The sequence below is a fragment of the Sesamum indicum genome, linkage group LG8, assembly GCF_026168435.1.
Source record: "Sesamum indicum cultivar Baizhima isolate 11 linkage group LG8, ASM2616843v1, whole genome shotgun sequence".
Classification (NCBI taxonomy): Eukaryota; Viridiplantae; Streptophyta; class Magnoliopsida; order Lamiales; family Pedaliaceae; genus Sesamum; species Sesamum indicum.
The window spans coordinates 28,692,819-28,715,495 of NC_142664.1; the positions used below are offsets into that span (position 1 = coordinate 28,692,819).

Sequence of the window (22,677 nt, forward strand, 5' to 3'; positions counted from 1 at the left end):
ATTTTTTTAATATTTGTTTGATTTGCAATAAATCAGTTCTTTCAAATATGAATTTTTTATTTCATTCTAATATTAATATTAGTAAAATTATCAAATTTTAATTAAAAAAGGGATCTATTTATTTTTTATTGCACAGAAACAAACATAAATGTACTAAATATAATTAAAACGGCGTAATTATCCATAAAAATCAAACATAAAACTTAGGGGCGAGAGTTTGGAGGACAGGCAAGAATAGAAAGGTAGGGGTACGGTCCAAGGGTTGTTGTGGGCCCAACGTGCAGCTGTTGTGGACTGACTGTAAGTCGTTGTTTAATTATCAACACGCCTTGCCGAACGGGGTTATGCCAACCGGGTATAGATCCCAAGCCCAGATCATCACCATCCCCCGCGAACGCATCACGCCCGATTTCTGCTTCTCCCCTTCTCCGATTGAATTGTCAAATCCTCGGGTCAAGTTTCGCGGGGGAGATAGTTGTCAAGGTAGAATTTGATTGAAAGCACTGTTTTAAGTTTGTATTATTTGTTATTGTTATAATACTTAATTTTTGCATGTTTTGCTTGATATGTTCGTTTGATAAATTGATTTTTCTAATTTTGTTTAATGTTTCCCGGTTTACTCTTTAAGCTATGTTTCTTGTTGAGTAGCCGATAGAATATGGAATGAGGATATTGTGGAAATGGGCCTCTTGTATTCATGTGTCTTTGTTTCGTTTTCGAACGGTATCAATGATAATCTGTCTCCCATGTTTATTTGCATTTCCTGGATTTGTCTTTAAGGAGCTGCTATTTGAAACTCATCTAGTTTGCTGATTTAGTTTGGTGACGTAAAATTAGCTCCTTGATGACAGGTTGAGAAATGATAATGTTGTTTAAGTCAGGTTTTATACATTTTATTTGCAAAGGGCTTATAGGTACAATTGACTCTATGTGGTTGATTACTAGGTTTATACTTCAAACATTCTTCTATCTTTTTGCTCTGTCAACATGAAATCTTGGTTTGCGTCATATACTTGATGGAGATGCCTGTATTCTTATATGATTATGATCTTTTGGGTCTGATGTACCTGTAAAGAGTGAAGGGCTTTGGTCTCTTGGGTAAGCATCAGAATGTCTGGCAAAAGATTTGAAATCTATCAATCAACTTGACAGGTTGCTGTCACGGATTCTGAAATCTTCACCAAAATCTTTCAATACAAACACACTCTTATGCTATTCACTTGATATTCTGTATTTCTATCATAGTTAGACCTGGATAATGAATAAATATTGATTTACTTGTTGGTTTCAGGCTGTCAGCTCATGAACAATCACATACTGAAAGCTGGGGTAAAGGTGTTTCAATAAGATTGATTGAAGAGCAGAAGCAGAAGGACATTACCATACGAGGAGATACCTTTCATTTCTAGTGTGCATTGCAAGTTAACTCAATGGATACAATGTTCTCAGCTTTTGAAACTATGGCGAAGTTCGTCTCAGATTGGGGAACATTGGCTTTTGATACCCCATATGCTCGAGCGGTTGTCTTTGGAGTGCCCATCCGGGGTATGCTATCTTTTCTTTTTGACGTCTTGTTAGTAGTAGTTTCAGATTTATATAAGAACTTAGTCATCTGTTCAAATCGTTGTAGGTCATCTGCTTGTGGAGGGCCTTCTCTTGGTCGTAATTCTTTTCCTTCTATCCCAAAAAAGTTACAAGCCACCTAAAAGACCATTAACAAAGAAGGTAGGCATTTTACGTATTGAGTTTGGTTGATCTCTGCTTTACATGTTTTTATATCCACGTTCATTCACGCCCCAATGATTTAAGCTATTTTCTTGGGGATTAGATCTTTATTTATTTGCAAAATGATTATGGACACTTTGAAGTCTGATGTTGAAGAAATAATGATCTATTGAGTTCGAAACTGTGGAAACCCACATGTTTTTAATTGGGGACAATTGCTCATGATCGCAATTATGCACTACATCAACATCACCTTCATTGACAACATTATTTTTCTGGATGGTTGTGTGAAAAACACCTATATTGAGTTCAAATGAATGCTTGAATCAAGTGTTCTTCCTTGCTTGAAAGTCAAGTTCAGTGCCCTGTTAAGTAGGAGAACTGAAGTCAAGTGACAGGTTAAAAGGTTCACTAAATTGGGTGAAAGATTAGGATGTTTAGACATGTCTGGCTTTCAAGGATTTTCTTCAGCCCGTATGGCGGTAAGCCTATTCTTGTTATGATGATTATGGTGGGTTACTGAAGTTTCTGAAATGAAGGCACTCCTTCGAGCCTTAGGCCGGGTGTCCAGACATAATTTAGAATTGGACATAAGTGGAAATTCTTTGAAGCCAGATCTCAAAGATATGTTCTCGTCCAAATCTTGAACTGATGAGAACCCTATGGGACATACCAGGCACGTGTTTTGTTCATTTTCAGCGCTGTGGAGCATTTTAAATTGTGGATATTATGAGTTTTGAAGAGAAAAGGACTGATATGATTATTGTTAAAAGTGAAAACTTTGAAGTAGTGGATTCAAACAGCTTTTCAATTCCATACTTTCACATGATTTTAATTTGACGTTAAAAATCTTGATATAGATGACATAATGCCAATATGTCTTGAGGCGGTATGTTTGTCTCTTTCTACTTTGCTTTCCCTTTTAGCTATTAGACATCTGGGGATGTACAAAATGCGCTTTGTCATATGCTGAATTGTTGTCACCTTAATGTTTGTTGTATGTCTCATTTACTAAATCTAATTGTTTGCAGTCCGAGCTGAATAATAATGTTGCTAATGGTTTCTAGGAAGTAGATGAGTTATGTGATGAATGGGTCCCTGAACCCCTCATTCCTTCTATTACTGAAGACATGAAGTATGAACCTCCGGTATTGGAAAGGTGAATTTCCTTCAATTTTCAGTAGATGATGTGAAAATCCAATTTATTTCTCTTTTTCTTCCTTGCTGAATCACCATGTTTACCTAAATGAATATGAGTTTTAACAAAATAGGTGGAATATTTTATATCTTCTTATGTCATGGATTCAATTTACATGCACGACAATATTTTCTAGCACTAATTTTTCACTGAAATGATAGCATTTCTTCTTTCCCAACTTGAATTACTTTTGTGCTTGAAGATTTTAGTTTTCAAGACTGTGTATTTCTCATTACGTTTGAGTTCCTTGCGCAGTGCTGCTGGGCCACATGCTGTAATCAATGGAAAAGAAGTAGTGAATTTCACATCAGCAAATTACCTTGGTCTTTTAGGACATGATAAGCTACAAGTATGAAGAACTTACCTCTTATACTTGGTAAATGTTTCTTGTATAGTGCTTTACATGTTTTCAACTGGTAGCATCTTTTGTACACAGGACTCTTGTATTAAAGCTCTGGAAAAATATGGTGTTGGTTCATGTGGTCCTCGTGGATTTTATGGGACAATTGGTATGATTGACAGTGACATATCTTCTATTTATTTCTCCTTAGTTTTGGACAAAACAATGTGATAACATATATATTGATGCAGATGTTCACCTTGATTGTGAGGCCAGAATAGCTAAGTTTCTTGGAACTTCTGATTCTATACTTTATTCCTATGGACTTTCCACGATGTTTAGCACCATTCCAGCATTTTGTAAGAAGGGAGACGTCATTGTTGTGTGAGTGTTTCTTGGCCATTTTGTTTTATTTGTAATGTTTTTCAAGTACCTATTGGTTAATAGCATTGTAAAATGCAACATATAATATGGTTGGAAGTTCCTTACAATAATCTATATGCTTTATCATTTAGAAGTTTTGAATGTTTTTGACACATGTTTGACGCTTCTATTGTCATTGAGGTCTGTGGCAAATGATGACTACCCTCTTTGTACATACCACTGATTTAATCTCTCATATCCTTTTTGTCCATTATCTGTTCAAAAATTTTGTGTCTCCTGGCTTGAGAAGTCATTATGTCCTTCGCTTGAGCCTCTCAGTCTTCTCCCCTACAACATTGTGTGTTTAGTTTATAGGTTTCTCTACGTTACAAAGTAGCATGCAAGGCATGTTAGTATCCCTCAAGGCACTTTTTCGAGCTTCGTATCATCAATGAATTTGATGATGCAATGATCGTTTTCTTGTTCCAATTTATTTTATTTGGTCGTCATGCACATCTTAATGTGGCAACTCTGGTGTGCTACTGTACAGTTTACTGCATTTTCCTCTTGTGGCAGACACCTAGTCTCTTAAAATTAGTGCCTTGGCATATATATATATATATATATATCTGATTTTAATATTGAGGAGACGTGGACTTATGCAATCAATTGCTCTGTTAAGCTTGCGTAGTATTTTCTTCTGAATCAAAAACATTGATATGTTCCTTTTCTTATCGTTTCTTCTTCATTTTTCCTGGCCGTGGTGGTGGCTCTTACAGAGACGAGGGCGTCCACTGGGGAATACAAAATGGCCTTCACCTCTCAAGGAGTACTATAATTTATTTCAAGCACAATGACATGAAGTCCTTAGAGAGTATTCTGGAGAATGCTACCCATGATAACAAACGAGCTAAGAAGCTTAGACGTTATATCATTGTAGAAGCTGTCTATCAGGTATCACTTCTTGCAGCAATAGTGCTAGTTTTAATTATTCCTTGTGTCTTGCTTTCGTTTTTGTTGATATTTAACTGATATGCCGGGTGTCCATGGGAGATGCAAAGTCTTCAAGATGGGAAATGAGGATTATGGTGGTCAATGTATTGGAGTCTTCTCTCCTAATTAACTTCTATGATCAAGCAATTTACTATTGATTTTCTGCTGCATCTTGAAAAGTTTATTTCTGACTAATCTTGAGCAATTCTAGAATTCTGGTCAAATTGCTCCATTGGATGAAATTATCAAGTTAAAGGAGAAGTATCGATTCCGTGTCATACTAGATGAAAGCAATTCTTTTGGAGTTCTTGGAAGTTCTGGTAGAGGTCTAACTGAGCATTTCAATGTTCCAGTAAGTTTTCACCACCTTACTAGTTAATTGGTTGTATAATTTTGTCATCTTCTCTGTTACACCTTTTCTTTTTTTTTTTTCTTTGTTTCAGATTGAGAAGGTGGATATTGTCACTGCCGCAATGGGACATGCATTGGCCACTGAAGGAGGGTTTTGCACTGGGAGTTCCCGAGTGATTGATCACCAGGTATGCATGTCTTTTGGAGATCATATGCAAGATATGAATTTAATTGATGCAAATCTAATCCTAGTGCTGGAAGATTGAATGGTCTTAGCTTTATCTGCTGGTTGCTGGGCTGGCAATGGGATGGGTTTTCTTGATGCCCCCTTGAAACCAACCCAAATGTGTCCCTCATCAGGAACTCTAATAACACTTGAGTAGGGGTCTGTATTTAGGATGGCATAACCATAACAGCATGTCTTTAATAATGAGTAAAAGTTATTTTAGTACCCGAGTTTTAGTGTTATTGTTAAATTGATACATAATTTTTTACAAATGATATAATTGGTATTTGAGTTTTTCCATAAATATGGAATTGATACATGAGTTTTTATAAATGTCCCAATTGGTACTTGAGTTTTTACATGAACTTCAAATAGATGCATATCTCTTTTTAGAACATTTTATAATGACAAAATTACCCTTTTAATCTAACTTAATTTTTATGTATATCCATTTATTTATAGCACAATATATATAGTCCTATGAGTAAATAAAACATACTATTATAACAATTTAAATGATAACAATGAGTAACAGTAAATTAGTTTAGTATATAATAATATCTTTCAATAATTAAAATTAACATTTGATAGATTGGGTAGAAAGTGATTTTTTTAAAAATAAAAGTTAAAGACATTTTATGCAAAAGTAATTTTTTTGGATTTAATTTCTAAAACATTATAATTTAAGAAAATAAATATATTAAGACAAAAAAATAGTTTCACTAGTCTTTTCCTTAAGTTCTATTTTTTATAAATTAAACATAAAATCTCATCTCGTATATCTATTCTTTTGTTTTTTTTTACTAATTATCTACCTTATCAAGGTGGCTTTATTTTTTTTATTGTTTTAAATTATGAACTTTTACACTTCTCAATCTAAATATTTATTATAATAAAATTATATTATTCTACTATTTTTCCTAAATATTGTTACTTTAAAGTATTTAAAATTAACATGTATTTTATATTTTTTTAGTTTTAAGATTGTAGCTTTTTATTTATAAAACTAGTGGCTCATCAAGTGTATTTTTTAATTTTCTGTGTTAGTGAAGGACAAAATATTTATATATTACTATTTACTAGTACTTTTATTATTATAATTAAATCATGTTAATTATATAGTCATAGAATGTACCATGATAAATAAATAAATACTTAGGATTAATTTTGATTCAAATGAGAAAAAAAAAAAAAAAAAAAAGAGAAACTATTTTTACATTAAAGGATATATTTGTCTTTACAAAATATTTTAAGATAGGCATAGGTATCTATTCGACAATTATGGAGAGATTCCAGTATCAATCCAAACATTTGCAAAAACTCGTGTCTCAATTTGATATTTATGAAGAAACTCGGGTATTAATTAGACTGTTTACAAAAATTCATGCATCAATTTGATAATAATACCAAAACTCAGGTACCAAAATAATTTTTACTCCTTTAATAATGGAAAATAGTGGCTCACTCTACACCAATTTGATAATAATACCAAAACTCAGGTACCAAAATAATTTTTACTCCTTTAATAATGGAAAATAGTGGCTCACTCTACACGCCCTAAAAAACAATTGACTTATAATACCTTTTAAAATTTTCTTACATGCATGCATGGAGACACACACATATTTCAAACTCTATACAAAATTGGTTTGATGAGTCACGTATAAGGTTGGAGGTCCAACCTTCAACATTGTTGCTATTCCCTTAGGATTTCTCGATTGACTCAATTTTTCCATTCATGTAGTTAGTGTTTTGTTGGGCGAATGCACAGTTGTCTTCTTCGTTAAATAATACTCATTTTTATCAGAATTCTGTTTAATATCTGAGCAATTTTTAAGGAATTGGATACATCTCCATCCTAAAAGTTTATCATATCATTCTTGCTGTTGACGGTACTTCCTTTAGTCAAGTAGTTTTATATTTTCCCAATAATGGAATGACATCATCATAGTCAAATTTCTTTATGATGAATTCAAGGGTTTAAGTGTTTGTTGGTACATTCTAAATAAAATTAGTAGTATTTCGGGTAGCACAAATATGATCCCATAAAGATGGACACAGTACGGAACAAAAGCAGATTCGCACTGTTGGGTTTTGAGAAACAAGATCGACTGGCTAATCACCACAGTTGCTCACCATATACCGCAGTGACTTTTCTGCTTCTCTAATTCCAAATGCTTTGCTTCTTTGGCAGCGTCTCAGTAGTTCTGGTTATGTATTTTCTGCTTCTTTGCCTCCTTATCTGGCAAGTGCTGCAATCACCGCTATTGATGTTCTGGAAGGACATCCAGATCTCATCACAAAATTGAAGGCAAATATTGCTACTCTCCATAAAGGTCTTCCTTATTTCCTCTTTTGGCTAATTTTGTAAAGCTTTTCATTTTATTTCATCATCAAGTTTTTCTTCGAACTAATCTTCTTCTCATAAAAATTGTTTCTTTACTTTCTCTGCTTAACATCATGTAAGGATTACAGGTTTGTCAGACCTTCAAGGCCTTGAGATTGTCAGCCATCCAGAATCACCAATAGTTTTTCTGAGACTGAAGAGGTCCACAGGATCGACAAAGGGTGATCTTCAACTCCTTGAAGATATTGCTGATCATGTACGTGGTCCAACTCTTAAGCCTTGACATATTTTCTGCCTTGAACATGTTTCGTTTGGTGGCGAAAATTTGATATGACATTCTGAGAACGAGATCATGTGTTTGCAGTTATTGAAGGAACACTCCATTTTTGTTGCAACTTCAAAAAGATCAACCGTAGACAAATGCAAGTTACCCGCTGGGATTAGATTATTCATCTCTGCTGCTCATACAGAATCTGATCTGGGAAAAGCGTGCGAATCATTAAAGAGAGCAACAGCCCTTGTATTGGCAGGTCAATGAATCGAGTTTGCTGATTGAGGTTCCGTTAACAAAGGGATTCTTAGCTGCAGGGCTCTACTGTGGAAGCCACAAGACGATGAAGAATTCACTTAATTCTATCCCCTGTGATTGTGAGTTATAAATTAACTCCGATTCCGTTACTTGTGTTGGTTCTTCACACGCTATGGCTGTAAGACGCTCCAATTTGATAACTGGGGACTGCAGTACGTTGTGGTCCGCACGCTGTTATTTGGTCTAATTACGCTTCTCTTGTTTTCCATGTAGTTTTCTGGTTATACTATTTCGAACATAGTTTTCCAATTTTCACTTCGCATACAGTTTTATGTTTTATTTACCAGAGCTGTAATGAGACAGGCCCATGGGAAAAGGCTGTCCGTTTGCTGGTCATCCATGACCTTACAAGGATTTCCCCACACTTAGTTATTTCAGTGTCTGATCTTAGAAAATAGATGATGTTCTGTCAGATGAATTGTGGTGTTGGATTTTGAATTTGATTTATTTAGTCTAAACTAGAATTCTTGAGGATCCCAAAGTAGAGATTTTTGAGTCCTCGAGAACAAAAGTTGAGAGTATTCTTCACTAATTGCTACACGTTATTAATTAAATTCAGCCACTCTTAGTTTAGTACACCATAATTTAATTTAATATAATAATAGTAAGGTTGTATTTTGAATATTTTATTTCTAATTTTTAGCTTATCTTGTATTTTTATTTTAATAATATGAGTTTAAAAAAATTATATACATAACAGGTGTATATAATATTAACCTGATGAGGTTTTGGTTAAATAATTTTTTCAAGTTCCATTAACTCAAAATTTTAATTTTTAAGTCATTTTGCAAGTGACCGAGAAATTTTTAAAATTTGGACCACCTGATAAATAAATAAAATCAGATATACATATCTAGATTAATTTGTCTGTAATTTATATAATTTTAATTTAATTTTATATTTTGTAACTATATATGTAATATTGCATACTAGAACTCTAGTTGATCAACTATGGAATTGTTTTTTATTTTTTAATTGTAACAATGGTTGAAAAATTTTGAATTTGATTGAGGCGCCTCTTTAAATGCAATGTGGTACTATAAATCCAATTAAATAATTATTTGGGGGCGTATATGAAATTATTACTTTTTTTCAGGATTTATAATTTTGCATTTTACTAATATTGTTTTAACTTTTAACATTTACCTCCTGATATTGAGAAAATCAAATAAATACCCCCTTTCCGCCAAAACACACACCCCCGCGCCCCTCTCCGTCTCTCTCTCCCACTCTCGGACGGACGGATGGAAGTGGCAACGGAGAACGACGATGGGCGCGGCAAAGAAATGGCGGGATTCTTGATAAAGCATAACTTGGGGCAACTCCGAAGCATAATACTTTCCTCTGATTCTCGGCTTCACTATCCTCTCCATGTTGAGTAAGTTTACTCACTCAGTTGAAATTCAAGCACTTCATGTGCTTACAATGTATGTGGACGAGTTGCTAGTGCTAATTCACGTGACTGTTTGATGAGTTTATCTTCTCGAACAGTTTTGCTGAGTTGATGGATGATAATCCATCATTGTCCCACCTCATTTTCTCACAGCCCACGGAGTATTTACCCCTTTTCGATGAATCTGCTGTCTGGGCTCAGGTTTCTTTTCAGTTGTATTTCATGAATTCATCCTCCTACGTTTGTATTACTAGCTGAGATGGTGATTCTGTATTGGGTCGTCAATAGTCTGTAGATGCTATGTTGTTATTTGGTCTACCGCATTATTTCTAATATCGTTCCATAAGGATTTGAAGCTCATTGTTTGCGTATTGCCTGAACTGAACCTGTAGAAAGTCATATTTGAGGATTTCAAGAAAATGGAAAATGCTAGTGTGAAAGCCTATGTACATGTCCGGATTAATGTCTGCGGTTCTCCTCTTGAATGCCCGGGTCGGTTATTTGCTTCTGCTCATTATATTTTAGATTCTTTAAATAATCATCATTTCTTTGAAAATCTTTCTCTATATGTTCATATTCTTGAGTTTATCTTTGTTTTGGGAATGAGTAGAAACTTTTCCGAGTATTGGAAGGGTGAGAGTGAAGCACCGTGGGATCCTTCTCACTCTGAAGGGCACAGTAATTAGGTCTGGAGCAGTCAAGATGATTGAAGGCCAGAAGATTTATGAGTGTCGAGTGTGTAAACACAGGTCCGATCTGCATGCTTTCCATATGCTTGGCTTCTTTTAGAAAACTAAGCATTGAGAAGAAGTAATTGTTGTGAATTGCAAGAAAGTTATTTGATATCAAACCTTCTATCACAATAGATATTCTTTGAGAAGTGGGGGGTATGGAATAAATCAAGAGAATCTGTAGAAACTTGCATCCTGTAGTTGCAAATTATGTTTATTGTCCAATTCAGAGAGTTCGTAGATGATATAGATGGACATACTTTCTTTATGATTTTACACATGATGCTTACAAGTTATAAGTTATGCTTTCTTATCTATTACAATGACTATACTCTGTGCATTCATGGTTCAGAGTTCTATCTATAATTATAGATATTTTGCTGAGTCCTTGCATGGATTTATACTTCAGAGCTTGTAAACATTAGTTTGAACGTGGTTCATGTGTAGATTCCACTAAGTCAAAATTTTTACATGTAGATTCAAAGTATATCCAGAGGTGGAAACCAGAAACTCCATCTCCAGACCGACATTCTGTCCTTCCCAGGTCTGTTCTGAAGTCCATCTTCTTGTAATCAAACATGCGCTAGGATATAGAAGGAACACTACCACGTCTTTTCCAGTCCTTTTCTCTGCAGCTGGAGAAGCACTTGGTTTATGCAAGGTTTCTTGTCCTCGACAAGAATCTTATGTCTGTGGCTGTGCTGTTTCTCTAGCTGAAATAACTCAGAAATTAAGATGCATAAGTTTGCTACTGGCTATTTTTGTTTTGAATGTTTCTATTAGGGGTGTAAATGATCCATCTGAATGCTCATGAAATACTTACCTACACCCTTCTGATTCTTGATGGAGCTCAAGCCTAAAGCTTAACTACTATCTTTGTACTCATAAATGTAGATATTAGCATTAATATGGTGATAATATATTGCAATTACTATAATATTTAAACAATAAAAAATGAGCCCCACAAGTGAACTGTTTTTGTGCCTGAGCTTGCTAGATTGAGTATTAGGGCCACCTCAAGCTTCAAAAATTCCACAAGTTTGAGGTTACTTTATCTTAGCTTGAAGCTTGAAAGATAGTTCCGTTTGCATGCTTACTGCTAGCAAATTTGTTGTTGTGCCTCTAAATTGCTTGCTATATCATACAAGCTTGCTCCTTTTCTTTTTCCTTTTTTTTTTTTTTTTCTCTGTGTAGAGTTGTGAAAGCACACGGTTCCAGATTGTAGAAGACAAAAAGATATGTCATGATTATCAGGAAATTAAAATTCAAGAAAGCACACAGCTTTTAGGTGTTGGAGCTATCCCTCGTTCAATTCCTGTCATTCTGAAGGATGATCTTGTCGACATAGTTAAAGCTGGAGGTAAGTTGCAGCAAACTTGCTTTAAAGGTTTATTTCTCATGGGATACCAACCACGTTGCTTGCTAAATCTCCTTTCACATCTGTGCTTCATTAATGAACCATGCACAGTCCTCCATTTTATATAAAACGCATGAAATTTAATCCATTTCCGGTGTACATTGTATTAGATTGGGTAATTCATTTTTCTTATTTTTCCCTTTCAGATGATGTAATTGTTACTGGAGTTCTGACAGCTAAATGGTCTTCAGACATGAAGGATGTACGCTGTGACCTTGATCCTGTATTAGTTGCTAATTATGTGAGGTAATGTATCTGGGTCTTCTTTGTTCCTCCAATTTTTTCTATCGTTGTAATACAATATGATACTTTATGCAACCTTATCTTTATTAGTTTCGTAATTTAATCATGTTAACCTATCAAATGCAGCTTCTACTCAATTTTATAACTGTTTCTACGGTTGCTTATCTTCAGGAGAATGAACGAGTTAAAGTCAGATATCGATATCCCTGAGGACATCATTATGAAATTTAAACAGTTCTGGTCAGATTTCAAAGATACTCCATTGAAAGGTAAAAGATTATTACAGTAGCAAGTGTACCCCTTTACTGTGCCCTTTAAACTTTTATGGTGTTGTATTTATTACTGAAATGTATTAGGTAGAAATGCCATTCTTAGAGGTATCTGCCCGCAGGTTTTTGGACTCTTTACTGTCAAACTGGCAGGTAATGCAACTCTGTGATTGTCCATTAATTGGCTGATTTGTTCAAGTTCAATCTTAAGATGAAAACTTATCTGCTTCTTCAAGTACTTAATAATTTAAATAGCTTATAACTACATGGTTTGATCTAGTAAGTTTAACTAGACCTAATGAGGTTTCTGTTTGATTTAGTTGCGCTAACTCTTATTGGAGGTGTTCAACATGTTGATGCTTCTGGAACAAAGGTCCGAGGAGAGTCTCATTTGCTTTTGGTCGGTGATCCTGGTAAAATAAAGAACTCGGTACTAGTTAATGTGAATTCTTGCGTCATGCCAAGTTATATGCTTAGCTTCTGTGTCACCACTCCTCTTTATCCGTGATTGTGAAGTAGAAAGTTAATATGTCATTCTAGAACTTTTGGATCCCACTCCATTCTTGTTCTTGATAGAATTCTGCTTGGATATCATCATGTAAAGTAAATTTTCTGGACTTGCATGCTTAACCTGTTTGATTTAACTAGGAACTGGAAAGTCTCAGTTCCTGAAGTTTGCTGCTAAATTAAGCAATAGATCAGTAATTACCACTGGGTTAGGGAGCACTAGTGCTGGACTTACCGTCACTGCAGTCAAGGATGGAGGTACTACAACATTTATAGCTGTTCTGCATGTTCATCTAACAAATGACTTTCTGGGGAATATCTTTTTACCCATAAAATATTTTTGATTTGCATCTTTATGTGAAAGCATATTAAAAATTATTGTCAGGGGAGTGGATGCTGGAAGCTGGAGCCCTGGTACTGGCAGATGGTGGTCTTTGTTGTATTGATGAGTTTGATAGGTACAAACTATAAATTTGCTTTCCCTTCTTTTAGCTATGGCATGCTAGTGATTTCACATAATGTGCTTGCGAGAAATAGAATTTATGTACATTGGTGTTTTGCGCAGAAGGAATAAATAATTTCTTTGAATACAACATCCATTTCCAGAAGACATGGGTTTACAAAGTCCAATGGGGTTTTACTGTTAAGTTTCTCCTTTGCTCTATCTCTGTAGAGCGCATTCTTCTGATGCAATATTGTTTTGTTGGAGGGTTTGCATCTATAATGCTACATGACATTTAGCTGTGCTGCCTTGGATCACTGCATAGAATTCTGGAACAATGAAAGTAGCCAGTAAACTATTTGCCTCACATCAAAGAATGTTATTTTCTCCAAAGAAACCACAGTCCTATCATTTTCAGCAACAACACAGAACCGCTTTTCCATTTTACGATATTCATGGATTTATATATAATATGCACAATATAAGCTCCATTTTGCTAATTATCTTCTTGGCCTGCAAGATATGTATGGTTAAGAGGTGTATTACTGACAATTTTCTGATAGCATGAGGGAACATGATAGAGCTACAATTCATGAAGCTATGGAGCAACAAACAATTAGTGTAGCCAAGGTATATTTCAAAACTTTGCTGGTTTCTGTAAAGTATTTTTGTGATATCTGGTTGTGGTTTCCCCTCTTGCTTTTATATTTGAAGGCTTACCTCTATTATGGTTGATGTAATATTATATGATGATGCATGCAACCTTCACAAGCCAAAGTTCTGTAATATCTATTTACCTTGTTTTTCTTCTGAAATCATATTCGTTCAAGTGCGATATGACTGCATGTTCTAATGATTGTTGTGCTGCATATTCGACAAAAGTACTCTCTGGCCAGTAAATATCTGTATAACTTTGTTTGTTCCCAACTGGAGAGAAAACATTTTAACTTTTACTAGTTATATAAAAAGTCATATTTCAAGCAATTGTATAAGGCTATTATACTTGCTTGACTTTTTAATTGTTCTTAAATCTTTAGGCTGGTCTTGTAACAACTCTCAGCACAAGAACAATTGTTTTTGGTGCAACAAATCCAAAGGGACAGTATGACCCAGATCAACGTATCCTTCTCTGAATGGTCTTTAGAGAAATAATCTCATTTTTTGGTGCATTAGATATGCTGGAGGGCTTCTGCTCCCAGCTCACTATATTTCCATTTGTGGAGTCCTTTGAGAGCTTCTTTAGCTGAATGAAAGAACTGTGAACTGACTTCGCTCCTTCGAGTTATCTGTCTTCACTCCTTAACCTGTCCTAGCTCTGTCTGTCAACACCACACTTTCTGGACCCTTACTAAGCAGATTTGATATAGTACTCGTCCTCTTAGATACAAAAAATCCACAGTGGGATGCAGTTGTTTCAACTCACATTCTCTCTGAGGTAATAATTGCAAGAGTAAGGTTGACAGAATTCAACTACATCACTAAGCAATTAATCACCCATTCAAAATTGCGTATGTCTTCCTTCACTTTATTTGCAGGCAGAAGAGCGCAAAGGTAATCATGATGATAATTTAAATGACATTTGGTCTCTTACCATGCTTAGAAGGTAAGATACTAATTTCTGTTGATCTGTTTCTACATGGCTGTGATATCCTACTTCCATCATTAGTAAATAATAAACTACTATGTTTAATTTACATCTAGAGTGGATTTAGTAACATGGTATTATATCATCAGCATCACTTTTATCTTCTTCTTTTCCCTTTCTCTTTTTCATATAATGTGTTCAAAACTAATTTTCTTTTGCTGATTATTCATCTTCTTAACATCATATAAACAATCATGTGTTACTTGAAAAAGTACTTGAAGAGCTGTTTTATGATTGTCAACCCAGTCACAAAAAAGAAGTGCTTTAGGTGTCAACAAAAGTGAGTGTTTCATTGTTCATATCACATTATGACATGATAATAGAGCTCACTTAATGATCAGGTATATTCATTTTGTGAAAGGATACTTCAAACCAGTCCTTACAAAGGAGGCTGAAAAGGTTATATCAAGCTATTATCAACTCCAAAGAAGATCAGCCACTCAAAATGCAGGTTTTGCATATACAACCACCACAAAGGTTATTTTGTAGTATGACCATTCTCTTTCTTGAATTATTTGTTTGACTAAAATAGTGTCACAGCAAGGACAACGGTTCGCATGCTGGAAAGTCTGATACGCCTTGCTCAAGGTAAAATTCTCGATATAATATCCATTTCCAATCTTTTGCTTCCATTCCTCAAACTTGTCAATGCGGTGTAGCACACGCAAGGCTGATGTTCAGAAATGAGGTCACTCGGTTGGATGCTATCACTGCCATATTATGTATTGAATCATCCATGACTACATCAGCGATTGTGGACAGTGTGGGGAATGCATTGCACTCCAATTTCACAGACAACCCTGATCAAGAATGTATCCTTCACATCTTTCTGTACTTCCAAATTCATACAAAAATTCCTTGAACAAAATGAAATATTGCAAATAACATACACGTTCTGAGATATAAATCTTATATATTCTAAATTTATTAGGCTTTTAGGTTTTGTCACAGGCACACTCAAGCAGAACTTCCCTCTTCACAGTAAAGTAGCAGAATTATAGGCTGATATACATTGCATTAGTAGCATGTCTTTTCCGTGCATGTATGCTGTCTAAGTGTGTGTACTATTTTATTTTCCAGCATGCAAGAAGCACATATATAGGAATGATATGAATAAAGTTTGATGGAGAAGTAGAGCACCTTTTAATGGCTAAACCACTCTGTTAACTCTGAGTATCCTGGTTTATGTTTGGTCGGTTTATTTGCACTAATTTGGAATGAGGTAAAGCAGGGCTGTGCCTACTATCTGCGCTCATATCTTGGACAGCAAATCTGCGACTATGGGCGTAATTAGATGATGAAGAGCAAATCCTCTTCAGTACTACAGTTGCTTCTCAATGCTTTACTAAAATTTCCATTTGCTTCAAAGTCTTGTTTCCCGACTGAAAATCGGATAGATGCCAAGCAAGAAAAGTTGATCCTTGAGAAGCTGAGCTGCATCGACGATTTTCTGGTGATAAATATCACTGAAGGGTGAAGGAAACACAAGCTCATTGACGTAGTGCTTCCTAGAATCTGCTGCTGACCGTTGCTCTCACCAACTTGCCATGCAGGGGTCTTCTCCTGTATGTTTGCATGGGAAAGCTAATAACTTCTCCATCTGCAACCCCACTCTGAGCATCTGGCTCACAAATAGATTGGTTCTACGATGTTGATTAGTTATTCTCGAGAAATTTGAAAAATATTGATTATGCTCTCACACTGATGTGTTGCCAATATTTATTTGTTCGATAATATGATTCTCAAAGTACCCAGACTGCATCCAAGAAAATGTCTTGTACGTTCTCCCCCCTACGGGTACGTTCAAGGAAAGGAAGAGATGAGAACTTGAGCTGATGCAAAATCTGTGGATCCATGCTCACAACTTTGTATTTTCCAATTTTCCATTTAGGCTTTTATGCTTCAAGTTGTGGGCTCCGGAGTCCATCTTTTCTATCCTTCTAATCCAGATAAGTTACAGGGAAGTCGCATTTTAAGAAATTAGTTCACCAAATAAAATCCACTTGTTGTGACAAGAAATAAAATCCACTTACAAATGATAGAATCCACACAACTATCCAAATCTGTCTTCCTTAATTGGTAAATCACATTTTGATAAGAAAGTTTGGAATATTTGAATCTGAATTTACATCAAACTCTCACTAATCCTTATGGTACAATTTACATTTTTGAGTTAAATAAAAAATCATACTTTGTCAAAATTGGAAAAAGAAGCTAAGCCAAGTAAGGTTGAATTCACCTCACAACAACTTTTTTTCTCATTTATTGAATTAAGTTTTAAAATTAAATAAAATGAATGATATAATATTAAAAAATTCAATTTATTTCTAAAAAAATAAAAGAAAGAAAGAAACAGAAAACAGAAAACAGACAATGGCATGGCATCATATCATATATAATATGCCAAAACAAACATATAAGAGAAAAAGTGGTAACGTTCCTCTCTGTGGTGGTTGTTTGTTCTTTCCCATCTTTGTGATTTCCGCCTCACCTCTCTCTCTCTCTCACACTTACAACACATACTCCTCCATCTTCTTCCTTGATCTGAATTCCCACTTTTCCTTCTTCACTTCACTCCCAATCATTCATGGAGAGTATCGTCCTCCACTCCCCTACTCCCTCTTTCTCTCGCCTCTCCCTCCGCCCTCGCCGCCCCTACATTTCCTCCCCCCATCTTCCTCCCCTCATTTCTCTCTCCTCCCACAAACTCCCTTTCCTCCGCCACCCCACCAACCTCTCCCTCTTCCGCCCCCTCCCCAAAACCACCCCGAGAAACCCCATCATCATTCCCTCAGCCTCCTCCGGTACTCCCGCCCCCACTGAATCGAAACCCCCATCTCCTCCTCCTCCTCCACCACAAGGCGCCAAACCCATCCCTTTACTCATCTCAATTGCCATAGGAATCCTCGTCCGCTTCTTCGTCCCCAAACCCCCCGAAGTCACCCCTCAAGCCTGGCAATTGCTCTCCATTTTCCTCTCAACCATCGCCGGCCTCGTTCTCAGCCCCCTCCCGGTCGGCGCGTGGGCCTTTCTCGGTCTCACCACCTCTATTGTCACTAAAACACTCACCTTTACCTCCGCCTTCTCGGCGTTCACGAATGAAGTTATTTGGTTGATTGTCATCTCCTTTTTCTTTGCCCGGGGTTTCGTGAAGACGGGCTTGGGGGATAGAATTGCTACGTATTTCGTCAAGTGGATGGGGAAAAGTACTCTCGGATTGTCTTACGGATTGACTTTGAGTGAGGCATTGATAGCGCCAGCAATGCCGAGCACCACTGCCAGGGCAGGAGGTGTTTTCTTGCCAATTATTAAGTCGTTATCATTGTCAGCAGGGAGTAAGCCGGGTGACCCCTCCAAGAAGAAGCTTGGGTCTTATCTAGTGCAGTCTCAGTTCCAGGTTTGTTGCTGGCATTTTGATGAACTGATGATTGAATTTTTTTTCCTTTCTTTTTTCTTTTGGAGAGGATCATGTTACTGTCTTGGAAGTGTAAAACTCTGCAATTTGATTGCTGAGTTGTTGTGTGACGATAAAGATTGATGCTTGGTTTTGGTATATAAATTTACGGCAGTTCATTTTTGAAGTCTGAAGAAAAAGCTAAACTGATGTTCCTTTAGTGTCAAGTCTTTTCTGTTTTCTGTACTCTAATCTCCTTTTTCTGATTTGAATCCATCAATTTATTCTCCATTTTGAATCTGTCAATTTTTTGTGCTTCGTTGGATGGTCAGATCAGGACTGGTTTGTGTTGCATCGTATCAATTTACCATGTGATTCAATTATTTATTTGAAGTTGGATTTTCATAATCAGGGAAGCACAAAATATGAGGATTTCATTTTCAATGTTCAATGCCCAACTTAAAGTCTTCAGTCTGTAACAAATATGGTTACTTTCGATGTAGTGTCCACTTAGGCATTTATTGGCAGGTTCCTTAGGCAATAGCATCCTTTGAGCCTTTATGTCCATGCTTATGAAAATGCATCAAATGATTAATCTTTTTCCATAAATTTGATTATTACACTCCACATAAGCAGTGTTTCTTTGTCGATGCATTATCTAATTTCATGCAACTGGCCTATAACTTGTCTCCCTGTTACTCATGCATGACCTTTTGAATGTCATAACAGTGTGCTGGTAACTCTAGTGGTCTTTTCCTAACTGCTGCAGCTCAAAATCTGCTTTGTCTCAAGTTAGCTGAGGAACTTGGGGTCGTAATTTCAAACCCATGGATTTCTTGGTTCAAGGCTGCAAGTTTACCTGCTTTTGTCTCTCTTCTAGCTACGCCGTTGATCTTGTATAAACTTTATCCTCCTGAAACCAAAGATACACCAGATGCCCCTGCCATGGCTGCAAAGAAGTTGGATATTATGGGTCCTGTGACAAAAAATGAATGGATTATGATTGGTACGATGCTTCTTGCAGTTACTTTGTGGGTTTTCGGGTACGTATAATTTTGTGAAATAGTTCAATCATGCTTTTCTGTACCAAGAAGTGGGCGGACTATAAGAAGTGAAATTAATTTCTCAACCTCTTCACTAAAATTGAAATAAATGCAGACCACATTCTCATTTCCTTGGCTCTCTCATAAGAATAGAGTTATTTGACTCATCATATCTGCTTTAGAAACACTTGGAGTGGAATGTGGATGACATTCTTAGATTGTACATTTGCTTTAGATTTTAGAAACACATGGAGTGGTGGCATTCTTAGATTATATATTTGCACCAATTATTCCTTTACTTTGCCTGAAATTGATTAACATGTTATAATACTATATCATTTTTCTGGACCCTAACCGTTCTTGCTAATAATAGTTAACCTTGTAATGCTTGTTCAAAGATTTTCTTATGTACTCCCCATTGATACAAAATGATCTTTATGCAGAGATGCTCTTGGTGTTCCTAGTGTTGTTGCTGCCATGCTTGGGTTGTCAATACTCTTGTTATTAGGAGTGCTAGATTGGGATGATTGCTTAAGTGAGAAATCCGCGTGGGATACTTTGGCATGGTTTGCTGTTCTAGTTGGCATGGCTGGCCAGTTGACAAACCTTGGCATTGTAAGCTGGATGTCTAATTGCGTGGCCAAATCTTTGCAGTCATTATCATTGAGCTGGCCTGCTGCCTTTGGCCTACTTCAAGCCTCTTATTTCTTGATTCACTATTTATTTGCAAGTCAAACGGGCCATGTGGGAGCATTATACTCTGCATTTCTAGCTATGCATTTGGCAGCAGGAGTGCCTGGTGTGCTAGCTGCATTAGCTCTCGCATACAATACCAATCTATTTGGTGCTTTGACGCATTATAGCAGTGGCCAGGCTGCTGTATACTTCGGAGGTATGACTACTTTCTGGGCGTGATATCTTTTTTATGTCTCTTTCAAATCATACTCCAGCACCAAATTCTGTTTCTTTTCGTCCTCTCGCTTTTGTCCATGTTCTTATAAAAATCTTTTGTTAGATGCCATTGTTCTCTATCTGAATGGTGACTGTTGTTTAATCTGTGGCTGACTATTGTTTCTTTGATTGTGATAACAGCTGGTTACATAGATCTTCCAGATGTCTTCAAGTTCGGGTTTCTTATGGCTCTCATCAATGCTGTGATTTGGGGAGTTGTTGGGACATTCTGGTGGAAGTTCTTGGGGCTGTATTAACTTAAAACATTCATGTAAGTAAAGTTTTGGTACTCCGATACATGTTGCTCTTCATTTTGATAACGGAACCCAGAGAAACATACGTGGAAGCAGTTAAAGTTGAGCTGACAACTTAGGTTGAGCTGTTTTCCAGAATTTGTCGAGTCTAACTTACTTGCCCAAATTTTGGTGAAGAAATGATTCTTTCTGGGACAAACAAGAAAGAAATGCGTAATTGTGTTTCTTGGCACACACTCTGTATCTTTGCTTCTATTTGTTATCATCGATGATGACATGAACTGAAGTTGCATTTACAAAGTTCCCTTACCATATCTACCTCCTTCCTCTGTCTTTTCATGACTTTGAGATCCGGACTAGAGTGAGTCCATATCTTTTCGGCCCCGTTGAATTGTGTACTGATTTGAATTTTGCAAAATACCCGTAACATTTTTTGCCTGGCACTTTCCATAATTGTTATTGAATTGTGGACTAATTTGAATTTCTCCCCATCTTGTGGGCCTGTTGGGATTTTAAATCCTTCACGTCCATTGCAATATGAGACCGGCCCAACTAATTTGGGGCTCAGGCCGGCCTTTTGTAGCTAAATGGCTGGCCGGGTCAGATAAGTTGGGATATCCGATCCAATTAAAATGAATAAGGTCTTATTGCAAAATGGTGTTAAATAATTTTTGGAGTATATAAATGAGGTGAATTATATATAGGTGGCATGCAATTATGCATTTGTTTTTCTCCTTGTTGAGGTTTCTTCAGTAAGCAATACATAGGGCGTAGGGGGGTGGTTAGTATGTGTGAAGTCAAGCATACTTATATATGACAATTCAAAGTTTGGACTTGTTTAAATTATTGATGGAAACAGAGAGACCCACCTATATAAAACTTCTTATAAAAGCTTTTGCATACAATTAGTTGTTATACAAGACCAAGCTTATCTTCACCAAAATCATCATCATCATCTCTTTGGCTCTAGATAATTTGATTTCTTAAACCATAATAGTCGACCACGTGAAACTTTACGAAAATGTCTTATCGCGTGCATATAATATTCTATTCTCAACTTGTAAGATCACATGCCGCTGCTGAGAATTGGCCTCTTCTATATTCCTGTTTTATGATACGATTTGATCATGTAAATTTTATATTTATTTTCTGTGTGTTGCACGATCTAATTGTATAATGCAACACGATTGTATTTTCCAACTCTTGTTAATTTTAACACCTATCTTGACTATATCAATAAGTGACTATATAAAGACCAAAAACATAATTTACCCTATGATAATACAATTTCTAAAATCTACAACCAATCTTTGCTACCTTACTTTTTCTTTTTAATCAATAGTTATTCAAGCAGTGCTACATCACAATAAACATTTCAGTATCAAAATAAATCAAATGAAACTTAATAAAAAGAAGTTTATACCCTTTTATGCCAAACAAAAAGAAGAAAAGAGGAATGTTAATTTGGTTAAGAGTTGGATTTGGTGAGATGATAATGATGTAAGAGATGAAGACAGAAAAGAGGCGTCAAGAATTGGGGTTGGGAATTGGGATGGATCCAAAGGGTCAAACATAGACAGCAGCAGAAAAAGTGGATGGAGATGCGTGAATTATTCTATAGTCCTTGTGGGGTTGGCTTTAGCTACAGTATTACCAATTGTTGCCTGCCCCATTTCTACACTTTTCCTTCCTTGTCGCCTTTCATTTCATTTAATAGGAACGTGGACGGACACGATTTCCCATATCTATCATCATCTGTTCCTCAATTCTATTGGATGATTACTCAAAGTATGTCATGTGTGTTTTTTAATATTTCTAATACTAGTTTGAGATCCCTGCTATGCACACAAATTCATATGCTATATGTCATATTTTGATGACCATACAAAATTCAATATTCAATATTCAACTCATTGCTAAGTCTATTTATGGATTATTTTGATAATAACATTAGAATATTAATTATCATATTTTTATACATTTCTCATTAAAATTATTTTATTAGTTTCAAATACCATCTATGTTTACTTTTTCAATTGATAAAATACATTATGTAAAAAATATTATCCTATTACCTTGTCATATATATTTTCTAATTAAAAAAATGTGATTTGTTTAAATGATCCTTTATTAAACATTTTTTAAAGTAGAATAAATGAAACATATGCTAACAAAGCAAATATACAATAAGAAATCGAATTCTTATTAATAATTTGGGTCCTGCCTATTAATTTTTAATTAATAATTTCTTTTATT

At 35.7% G+C, this 22,677-nt stretch overlaps 3 protein-coding genes across 10 annotated transcripts; all 3 read left to right on the top strand.

Moving 5' to 3' along the window:
- The first annotated feature begins 208 nt into the window (after window positions 1–208).
- On the top strand, window positions 209–8,544 carry LCB1 (long-chain base1). The gene is made up of 13 exons (XM_011089615.3): window positions 209–483; window positions 1,292–1,545; window positions 1,631–1,725; window positions 2,793–2,884; window positions 3,179–3,272; window positions 3,360–3,432; window positions 3,515–3,647; window positions 4,406–4,580; window positions 4,831–4,971; window positions 5,063–5,158; window positions 7,391–7,532; window positions 7,672–7,799; window positions 7,908–8,544. The coding sequence occupies exons 2-13, from the start codon at window positions 1,431–1,433 to the stop codon at window positions 8,079–8,081; spliced, it is 1,458 nt and encodes a 485-aa protein (XP_011087917.1). The 5' UTR covers window positions 209–483; window positions 1,292–1,430; the 3' UTR covers window positions 8,082–8,544.
- Window positions 8,545–9,287: 743 nt separating this feature from the next.
- Window positions 9,288–16,513, top strand: MCM9 (minichromosome maintenance 9). 8 transcript variants are annotated; one of them, XM_020695711.2, is made up of 20 exons: window positions 9,289–9,510; window positions 9,624–9,726; window positions 9,918–10,017; window positions 10,136–10,274; window positions 10,734–10,800; window positions 11,451–11,616; window positions 11,820–11,919; window positions 12,088–12,185; window positions 12,273–12,338; window positions 12,506–12,598; window positions 12,834–12,950; window positions 13,078–13,150; window positions 13,698–13,764; window positions 14,172–14,253; window positions 14,448–14,569; window positions 14,670–14,685; window positions 15,141–15,230; window positions 15,320–15,367; window positions 15,439–15,591; window positions 16,177–16,513. In XM_020695711.2, the coding sequence occupies exons 1-20, from the start codon at window positions 9,377–9,379 to the stop codon at window positions 16,254–16,256; spliced, it is 1,914 nt and encodes a 637-aa protein (XP_020551370.1). In that variant the 5' UTR covers window positions 9,289–9,376; the 3' UTR covers window positions 16,257–16,513. The 8 variants fall into 8 exon arrangements, 6 of the variants coding, with proteins under 6 accessions (XP_020551371.1, XP_020551370.1, XP_011087919.1 ...); XM_011089616.3 differs by having other exon boundaries at window positions 9,291–9,510; window positions 14,670–14,737; window positions 15,121–15,230; XM_020695712.2 differs by lacking the exon at window positions 16,177–16,513 and having other exon boundaries at window positions 9,288–9,510; window positions 15,312–15,367; window positions 15,439–15,664.
- Window positions 16,514–17,206: 693 nt separating this feature from the next.
- LOC105169254 (dicarboxylate transporter 2.1, chloroplastic) lies at window positions 17,207–20,735 on the top strand. The gene is made up of 4 exons (XM_011089619.3): window positions 17,207–18,176; window positions 18,903–19,216; window positions 19,660–20,108; window positions 20,309–20,735. Exons 1-4 carry the CDS (start codon window positions 17,367–17,369, stop codon window positions 20,422–20,424), a joined length of 1,689 nt encoding a protein of 562 aa, XP_011087921.1. The 5' UTR covers window positions 17,207–17,366; the 3' UTR covers window positions 20,425–20,735.
- Window positions 20,736–22,677: the final 1,942 nt, after the last annotated feature.

What these genes read in the sequence shown, in the direction of transcription:
- LCB1 (XM_011089615.3), top strand. Translation starts at nt 1,431, where the DNA reads ATGGATACAATGTTCTCAGCTTTTGAAACTATGGCGAAGTTCGTCTCA. An exon ending in CTTTGGAGTGCCCATCCGGG is followed by an intron (nt 1,546 to 1,630) that starts GTATGCTATCTT and finishes AAATCGTTGTAG; the next exon opens with GTCATCTGCTTGTGGAGGGC. An exon ending in AAAGACCATTAACAAAGAAG is followed by an intron (nt 1,726 to 2,792) that starts GTAGGCATTTTA and finishes AATGGTTTCTAG; the next exon opens with GAAGTAGATGAGTTATGTGA.
- MCM9 (XM_011089616.3), top strand. Translation starts at nt 9,377, where the DNA reads ATGGAAGTGGCAACGGAGAACGACGATGGGCGCGGCAAAGAAATGGCG. An exon ending in AAACAATTAGTGTAGCCAAG is followed by an intron (nt 13,765 to 14,171) that starts GTATATTTCAAA and finishes TTAAATCTTTAG; the next exon opens with GCTGGTCTTGTAACAACTCT. An exon ending in ATCAGCCACTCAAAATGCAG is followed by an intron (nt 15,231 to 15,319) that starts GTTTTGCATATA and finishes ATAGTGTCACAG; the next exon opens with CAAGGACAACGGTTCGCATG.
- LOC105169254 (XM_011089619.3), top strand. Translation starts at nt 17,367, where the DNA reads ATGGAGAGTATCGTCCTCCACTCCCCTACTCCCTCTTTCTCTCGCCTC. An exon ending in TAGTGCAGTCTCAGTTCCAG is followed by an intron (nt 18,177 to 18,902) that starts GTTTGTTGCTGG and finishes ATGTCATAACAG; the next exon opens with TGTGCTGGTAACTCTAGTGG. An exon ending in GTTACTTTGTGGGTTTTCGG is followed by an intron (nt 19,217 to 19,659) that starts GTACGTATAATT and finishes ATCTTTATGCAG; the next exon opens with AGATGCTCTTGGTGTTCCTA.